Source organism: Eucyclogobius newberryi, unplaced genomic scaffold, assembly GCF_026437365.1.
Source record: "Eucyclogobius newberryi isolate DKJ021-1_F unplaced genomic scaffold, fEucNew1.0.hap1 SCAF_5, whole genome shotgun sequence".
In the NCBI taxonomy this organism is placed as follows: domain Eukaryota; kingdom Metazoa; phylum Chordata; class Actinopteri; order Gobiiformes; family Gobiidae; genus Eucyclogobius; species Eucyclogobius newberryi.
This window is the reverse complement of record NW_027316167.1, coordinates 26,953,159-26,962,236: the sequence shown is the minus strand read 5'-3', so window position 1 is coordinate 26,962,236 and position 9,078 is coordinate 26,953,159. Positions and strand designations below refer to the sequence as shown.

The 9,078-nt window shown below is 39.0% G+C and overlaps 1 protein-coding gene across 1 annotated transcript; it reads left to right on the top strand.

Moving 5' to 3' along the window:
• The first annotated feature begins 3,238 nt into the window (after positions 1-3,238).
• On the top strand, positions 3,239-7,937 carry gpib (glucose-6-phosphate isomerase b). The gene is made up of 18 exons (XM_072465108.1): positions 3,239-3,400; positions 3,484-3,574; positions 3,680-3,748; positions 3,835-3,954; positions 4,062-4,145; positions 4,217-4,363; positions 4,542-4,613; positions 4,679-4,723; positions 4,812-4,865; positions 5,396-5,456; positions 5,560-5,603; positions 5,693-5,845; positions 6,171-6,300; positions 6,846-6,922; positions 6,997-7,125; positions 7,367-7,442; positions 7,522-7,588; positions 7,674-7,937. Exons 1-18 carry the CDS (start codon positions 3,282-3,284, stop codon positions 7,795-7,797), a joined length of 1,662 nt encoding a protein of 553 aa, XP_072321209.1. The 5' UTR covers positions 3,239-3,281; the 3' UTR covers positions 7,798-7,937.
• The last annotated feature ends 1,141 nt before the right edge of the window (positions 7,938-9,078 follow it).

Here is a 9,078-nt window from a genome sequence, read left to right as displayed (position 1 = left end):
CTATATTATTATAGAAACACGATTCTTGGATCGTTTCACGGGTTGCATTTCTTGTCTGATTTTCATCATTCAAGGTTCTTTATGTAGATATTTTTTGTGTTATAGCTGCTGCTGCTGCTGCTGCTGCTGCTGTTGTTGTTGTTGTTGTTGTTGTTGTTGTTGTTGTTGTTGTTGTTGTTGTTGTTGGTGTTGGTGTTGGTGTTGGTGTTGGTGTTGTTGTTGTTGTTGTTGTTGTTGTTGTTGTTGTTGTTGTTGTCAACCAACTGAAAAGGTGCAGTTACCGCCTACTACTGTAGTTGTTCCTCTTCAAGTTAAAAAAAAAGGAGAGAGACAGAGAGAGAGAAAGAGAGAGCAATTCCTGGTATTACTTTTGGTGTTATTTGGTATCTTTCTGGATTTGTCATTGCAATTATTCCTATCTTTCAGAGTAATGGAATAGCAGTAGTAGTTAGTAGTTCTAGTACTTGTAGTGTTTTTGTCATGCAGTGATCATGGCACATGGAACTACTTGAACTACAGTAGATTGAATTTCAAGAACTACGAAGTCATCATTCTGACAAAACTTAGTTCTAGAAGATCTTCATTATTAAAAAACACGGTTCTTGGACCGTTTCATGGGTCACATTTCTTGTCTGATTTTCATCATTCAAAGTTCTTTTTGTGGATATTTTTTCGTGTAATAGTTTTCCTATTAGTTTACATTGCAGAGTTTTTTCAGTTGGACTTCAGAGATCTCCATGGCGAAACAGAATGAGTGAGTGAGAGTGACCACTTATATCACTGCGGGTCCACCACTGTCACACACAGCCTGCTTTCTGCATGGTGCTGACTCGTACCACTATGTTTAATTTTCTGTCCGTGGGATCAAAGCGGAAAGGAATTGAAAACATTGATGGCTGACTTTATTTTGTCATTCAATGATCATGAAAGTGTACAGGATGTGGCCATGCATTATGCAGTCACTCGCAAAGGCTTCTTGTATGAGCTTATTATTCTTTCATGGAACAAAAAACATGAAATGCAAGTTAAATGCAAGCACAAGTTAAGTGCACACTAATAATCTGTGTCGAGATTTATGATACAGTTGTCCTCGGCGGTTGGATTTTCTGAGTTCATTCATTTAATTCATTAATTTTCTACCGCTTGTTCCCGTTAAGGATCGCGGGTGACTGGAGCCTATCCCAGTGCCTGTATGTAATTATAAGTGCCCAGGGCCTTAGGCGGGTGCACCCTGGACAGGGGCCAGCTCGTCGCAGGGTTAACAAAGAGAAATAGACACACAGACAAACAATCACTCCCATTTGTTGTCATTCACTGTCATTCATTCACTAGGGCTAATTTACAGTTGCCAATTTTTCTAACACATGCTTGTCTTTGGACGGATTTTTCGAGTTCCGACTTGTAAATTCACACTGCAACACTTTCATTAAACTGTTAAAATATTGACTCGTACTATCTTCTCTTTAATTCCTCTCTACTGTCCAGTGGCTGTCTGTGAACCTGCTCCCGTGCTGCTGTTGAGCCTCTGCAGTTAGAAAAATATTGAGGGCAATGTTGTGCCGGGGTTCCTGTACAGGCCTTACTGGACGGTTGAGTCATTTTGGAGGTAGTGAAGATCCCCTGGTAAAATCTGTGCTTATAACATGGAAGGAGCTGATCAAAACACACAAACTAAACAAAGATGTTTAAATCTTAAACTGGTTGGCTTATGACAAAGGTTTTGTACCAAATAGTACTGATCTGAGATTCAAGGTCTGGATTATAAAAGATGTAAAGGTTTTTCACCAAATTGTAAACGATAATCTCATGAAAAGCTTTGATATGTTAAAACAATTCTTTGGCTTGGAGAAACAGGATTTTTGTAGGTACTTACAAATAAGGAGTTATTTTAACCAAGAAATTAAACCATAATTTGACCATTATAATCCACTGACCAAATTTTTTATCAGGCCTTATAAATCAAGGGGAATAATACCTAAATTGCATATACATTGCTGATCCTGATAGCTACTCTACTATATATAATATGTTAAAAACAACCTTGTTCTGACTGACGAAGAGTGGGAAAATGTGTGTACATCTCAATGAAGGACCTCAAAATTACATGTCTCAGAATTTTGCTGGGGAACATGTGTCATGTGTCAAAGTGGCCATTATTCCCAAGGAAATTCCAACTGCTGGAGAAACTGTGGCAGGCAGGAGACAAACCACTATCATGTGTTTTGGGACTGTCCCGTTGCTCAAATTGCCATTGCCATTGTCAGACATTGCCATCCCAATACATTTTATCTACTTGAGCCTAAAAACTCCTGCCACGAACACAATGAATGGATACCTTTGCCACGACAAAGACATTTCTGACACAAACCTTACCAATGATCAAGGACTGGAACTGGCATCAGACAAATGGAAAAAGTGACATTCAGACTTAATTTTAACATTTACATATTTGATAGACTTTGGACTAAATGGATGTAATTGTATGAGTTAGTTAGGTTTTTTCTGAGTTCCGACTTCCAAAACGACTGGAACGCAGCATTACCTTAACAACCACATCCGCTGTGTCCATACGTCTTTGTTCTTCTTCTTTTTTCTTTCTTTTGGAACATAATATTGCTGTTTAAAACGTAATAACAAGCCTTGACGTTCTAAAAAGCTTTGTACGCCCTCTAGTGTCAAATCGAATCTATTACACATTGTAGACAGGGGGTAATAAAGTTTAAAAAATAAAGTCTTAAAGAATAAAGTATATTATTCTGAGTTCTAAATCAGAATGAAGTCTAAAGAATAAAGTCTGGCGGTAATGTAACACTTGGATACCAACCGCCATAAAACAACAACAACAACAACAACAACAACAACCATAGAAGAAGAAGAAGAATAACTATTGTCTATCATTGTAACAGTCACTAGAGCTCATTATAAGCCATTATTTCATTGCACAAAAGTTTGGGAAGGACCGTAAAAGGGACAATTTACTGTTTTTAATAACCCTATCCGTATTTAATTAGTACTTGATTTGCCAATTCAAGTTACTATAAAATTAGAAAAAGTCCTGGGACGGGCATGTATGGTAATACTACCAATAGGTTAAAAATTAGGTTTTGAATTGCCTGGGGTCGTAGTAGGTTAGGCTTGGATTCATTGCACAGCCCTTAGATTGTGTGTCTGTTGTAGGAGGGGCCCCGGAGGACCCAGTCTGGACGCCCTTCAAAATCATTGCCCACTTCAACTCGTCGCTAGTCAGCCTGGAGCACAGCAAGCAAGTCTCTACTGTCATCATGGGGCTCACACACGACCCAAACTTCCACAAGCTGCAAGACTGGTACACCGCCCATGCACTCAACCTCAACTTGAGACACTTGTTTGAGAGTGACAAAGAGAGATTCAACAAGCTCAGGTATTTACAGTATTCACACTTTACCACGGATATTAGCTACCTAGAAGTCTGCATTCTATTGTTGTCTCTGTGTGTTTGATCAGCCTAACACTGAACACAGAAGATGGAGACATTCTCCTTGATTACTCCAAGAATCTCATCACAGATGAAGTTATGAAAATGTTGATTGATCTGGTATGTTCACTTTTCAGCTAACTCCACAATAGTTTGATGACCTAGTTGTAATGGTTTTCATTTCGTTTTGTTTTGTTTGTTTGTTTGTATGAACATTGATTTCAGGGTCAGTCACGAGGCATTGATGCTGCTCGGGAGAAGATGTTCACTGGTGAGAGGATCAACTTCACAGAGGTAGCTGACTTGTTGAGTACAACCTGTAACAAAGGGGTAAAATGTTTAAGTTTATTCATGTGTGAAATGATCCTGTGGGTGCAAAGGGGCGTGCTGTGCTCCATGTGGCTTTGAGGAATCGCACCAACAAGCCCATCCTGGTCGATGGTAAAGATGTGATGCCAGAGGTGAACAAAGTTTTGGAGAAGATGAAGGGCTTCTGTCATGTAAGAAAAAAAATAACACAAATTCAGTGCATTTGTAAGTTTCTACATGCATTTCAATGAATAGTTTATTATGGAATCGTTGTGGTGGTCATGTGTTTCTCTTACAGAGAGTTCGCAGCGGAGAGTGGAAAGGCTACACGGGAAAGGCCATCACAGATGTGGTCAACATTGGGATCGGAGGCTCTGACCTTGTGAGGGAATTATTGTTTATTGCTTCTTTTTCAATAAGATGCCATAAAGCAAACTGCCCTTTGTGTTGTAGGGGCCGCTCATGGTGACTGAGGCTCTTAAGCCTTATGCTAAAGATGGTCCACGAGTGTGGTTTGTGTCCAACATTGATGGAACACATGTTGCCAAAACACTGGCACAGCTCAATGCTGAGACAACCCTTTTCATCATCGCATCCAAGGTAAACCTGGAGTTCAGTTTGCTGCATGATTAGGGTCTTTCAAACTATTTCAGTCAGATGACAATACAGCATAGTTTCACTTTACAATATGATTATTATAGTATGTGCCCAATTGCCCATCAATTTGCCATTTCAAAGTGTGTGTCAATGTTAAATAATAGCTGTACTTCTTCTTTAGACATTCACCACACAGGAGACCATTACTAATGCTGAGTCTGCAAAATCATGGTTCCTTGAACATGCCAAAGATGTGAGTGTTCATGCAACTAAATGTAAATTATATATCAAAATTAATTGTCTTCTGTCATTCAATAGAAAGCTGCTGTTGCCAAGCACTTTGTGGCTCTGTCTACAAATGCTGTAAGATATTGTTGTCATTGGAATCATTGGGATTTGTGCATAAAATGTATTTTATGTAACCACTACTCTTTTTTCTGTTTGTCCATAGCCCAAAGTGAAGGATTTTGGCATCGACACAGAAAACATGTTTGAGTTCTGGGATGTGAGTGCTCCGTAATACTTACTTGTGATTCTAGATTCATCTAAAAATAGCCCTGACTTATGACCTCTGAAGTTGGTGGGACATAGTGATTGGCCAGCAGCTGCTGGGTAATCAGAAGCCTCTGTGCTCACACTAGCAGCACACAGTTATTATTGGGAGTGACCTTCTCTCTTGCACAGGTTACTGAAAAGGCTGGGTTGCATCAAAGGTCAGCAAAGTACATATAGTTATAAAATTAAAACATAACGCCTCTTAATAAACCCACTTAGATACTAAGCGCAAACAAGAAGGCTGTTTTATATTGTAATTACATACACCATTCCATTTGCATATTTACAATAGGTTACGTGCGTATGAGAGCCTAACACACAACACAGTTCTAGGCTCCTTACCCTCAAACTGAAGGTTGTACATAATCAAATTGTGAGAACCCAACATACTGTATGGGCAGTTATACAAACTGACTATGAGACTGCGTTCTTTTCTTATTCACTGACAATTACTATTCCCCCTTTTACTTTTTGTTTTAGTGGGTCGGTGGTCGTTTTTCTTTATGGTCGGCCATTGGGATGTCCATTGCTCTCCATATTGGTAAGTGAAAATGCACACAAATCACTGCACAATAACACACATCAATTATACAAACAGATTATAATACTATTTGTAATTAAAAACTATTATCTATCATTAACAGGTTTTGAAAACTTTGAAAAGCTTCTGTCAGGAGCACACTGGATGGTAGGCATGAAGAACAGATTCCACATAGTTTTACCAGAGTATATTATTTTTTTATGTTTGTTACACTATCATTTGGATGCCACCTACAGGATAACCACTTCCGTACTGCGCCTCTCAACAAGAATGCCCCAGTCCTTCTGGCCTTGCTGGGAATCTGGTACATTAACTTTTTCCACGCCGAAACTCATGCCATGTTGCCTTATGACCAATACATGCACCGCTTCACCGCATACTTCCAACAGGTTTGTACCCGGTGGAATTATGATTACCGTATTACCCGGACTATAAGTTGCACCGGAGTATAAGTCGCACCAGCCAAAAAATGCATAATAGAGACAAAAAAAACATACACAAGTTGCACTGAAGTATGAAATGCAGTTGCAAGTGTGAAAATAACAAATAATATCACATATAAGTCGCTCCAAAGTATATAAGTAAAAATATAAATATAAGTCGCACCCTGGCCAAAACTATGACTTATAGTCCGGAAAATACGGTATACAACTCTTTTAACATGGTAAGATTAGATATGTATAGAAGATGTGACACGGTCTTGACATTTATAAGGGAGACATGGAGTCCAATGGAAAGTACGTCACTAACCAGGGTGCTCGCGTCAACTACCACACTGGACCCATAGTGTGGGGAGAGCCTGGGACCAATGGACAGCACGCCTTTTATCAACTTATTCACCAAGGTAAAGAAAACCACAATCGTCCACTTTAAAGCTGACACTCTATGTAATTGTCAAAATAGAAAAATATTTAGAACACGCATTGCAAATCTTCACCATTAACTATTTCAGTATGCCCCAAATGGCCTCTTTTTCATCAAACAAACAAACAAACAAAACCTGATCTATAAATTTGGCTCTGTTACGTATTGTCGTGGTTTATTTAATGGCAAAGGATTTTACAGAAGGTTCTATAAAGTAAACTTAACTGTTCTGAAAACATTTGTGGGACATACACATTTAAAATTGTGAGATTGTGTGAGGGAAAAACTACTTGTATTTAGAATGAAGCTTTAACCAATTTCTCATATAAATCTATAATGAGAGTTGATCAAATGCATCTTACTGTGTGTTTTGTTTGTTCTAAAGTCAAAGCTTACATTGATTGGTTTTAATCGACTTGAACTTCTACACAATTCATGTTTCACGTCTTGACCGATGAGGAGCGAGGAGAGAGGAAGAGAAAGGGAGCGAGTCTTGCTCTTCTCACTATGATTTGTTCGATTTAGGAACACGCATGGTGCCTTCGGACTTTCTGATCCCAGCACAATCTCAGCACCCAATCAGAGAAAGGCTGCACCATAAGGTAATGTTATCAAATAGTCAGGTCATTTTTCTATTCCATCTAAAACACACTTTTTTTTTAATCATTATTTACAGATCTTGTTGTCAAACTTTCTGGCCCAAACGGAGGCTCTAATGAGAGGCAAAACCACTGAAGAGGCCAAGAAGGAGCTGGAGGCCAGTGGACTCAGTGGGGAGGCTTTGGAGAAGATCCTGCCACACAAAGTTAGTAAAAAACACATACGTACATGTTACATAAATAATAGCAAGCCAATGGAATACAATCAGATATCTCCATAACACTAGTAAAGAGAAACATACAATAAAACACATTTCTATGCATTTTGATAACATCCCATGTGAGCAAAACTTAAATCTGACTGAATTATTAAACAAATGTAGATGGGATTGTTGTCTGCCCTCGACTGTCCTGTGTTTCAAGTTAAACGCATTGCTTTTTCTCCAGGTATTCCAAGGAAACCGACCAACTAATTCAATCATTTTCAAGAAAGTCACCCCATACACCCTGGGAGCACTCATCGGTAAGCACCAGGCAGCCACCATAAGCAGTCACAACAGAGTCAACATTTGAATTACATGTGCAACCTGACTTTGTTGCAGCAATGTATGAGCACAAGATCTTTGTCCAAGGCATAATGTGGGAGATTAACAGCTTCGACCAGTGGGGGTAAGTTAAAATCACATATTTACATTTTAGCGCAGAACATAACATCACAGAACTTAAATGTCTTCTTCTGTTTGACCTGTTTAAGTGTGGAACTAGGCAAACAGCTGGCGAAGAAGATTGAACCTGAATTACAGGACTCTAAAGAGGTCCAATCTCATGATTCTTCCACCAATGGACTCATTAACTTTCTCAAGAAAAACTTTGCATAAGCCTTTTTTTTCCAGCAACTTTTCCAACTCCATCAGAAGACAGTTCCTCCAACCAACACAGTTTGCAGCCACATTGTGTTTAGCATTTCAAATGTTTGCCAGTTTGTCCTTTGAAGAACCATAAAGAGAAGCAGATTAAATTGAAATCTCTGTTTCTACATCAAGTTAATAACACAATGCACTTGAGAGTCACTGCTTTTTGTCACTAGAGGGCGTAAGACAGCCAGATCCCGCAATCACTCAGCACTATAACATTTATCTACTGGAACAAAGGAACAAAGGGACAAAGGTTAAAGTCCTGCACTGTTGCTCTTTACAAATCACCTGACTCAAAGACAACCATTTAAAGAGGAAACACAAACACAGAATACAGCATTTGGTTTGCATAGCTGTCCTTAAAAGCAATCCGCCCAAACACTAAAACCTAATTATCTGTATTTATCAGCACTGTGTAAGTACAGAGGTCTCGATGTTGCCTATTCCCCTGCATAAATGAAATACCCTTGTTTACAGAATATATCATTTCAATTTTCTCTTGTTGTCACTTCAAAATGCAGAGATCATGTAAAGAAAAACTGGAACTTAAATGACCCCTCTTCTCTGTCTGGTTCATTTTTCGTTGCCAAGCAACTATACTTTGCTTAAAACGGAGCTTGTACATTTTATCTCTAGGCTTGTTGGACATGATGCACAATAGAGGGAATTTGAATGTACTGAAAAAGATTTTCAGATTTTCAGATTACAGAATTTTAGGGATACAAAATTTTTTTTGTGAGACCAATAAATGGGTCTTTTTCTTGGAAAGTAGACTCAAAGTGCAACCAGAACGCATGAAATAGGCTCTGTGAGCTTTCCTGGGATGATGGCTGAACAATGGCACTGCATACCCTCACATTCCACTCTATGCTTTATTGGTTGAACTTTACATTTGTTTGTTTTTTCCTTTCTTTGGTTCGCTCAAGTCTGACTCCCTGGCTAAGTAGGGTCCCAACTTGGCCTTGTGTAGTTGCCATAGCAATGTCACCCCCTGCCCCAGTGACTGTGCCATCCAAGTTCATGGTGGTGTCAGAGTGAATATTGGGCCTCTTGTACTGAGTTTGCCCACCACTGTTCATCTCTCTTTAGTTTAAATGACTCCACACACACTTCTACATCGTGTAAGTCTGCACAACATTGTACTTTTTTGTCAAACATAACCAAGGTTTTGCTGGAAAAGGAGAAAAAACAGAAACAAATCAGATATCTCGGAAAAAAGCAAGTAATTTCTTTCCCACAGGCAGA

Bases quoted from the DNA above. Each gene is read 5' to 3' on its own strand.
- gpib (XM_072465108.1), top strand. From the start codon at position 3,282: ATGGGGCTCACACACGACCCAAACTTCCACAAGCTGCAAGACTGGTAC. The intron at 3,401-3,483 runs GTATTTACAGTA...GTGTTTGATCAG, and splicing joins GAGAGATTCAACAAGCTCAG to CCTAACACTGAACACAGAAG. The intron at 7,443-7,521 runs GTAAGCACCAGG...ACTTTGTTGCAG, and splicing joins CACCCTGGGAGCACTCATCG to CAATGTATGAGCACAAGATC.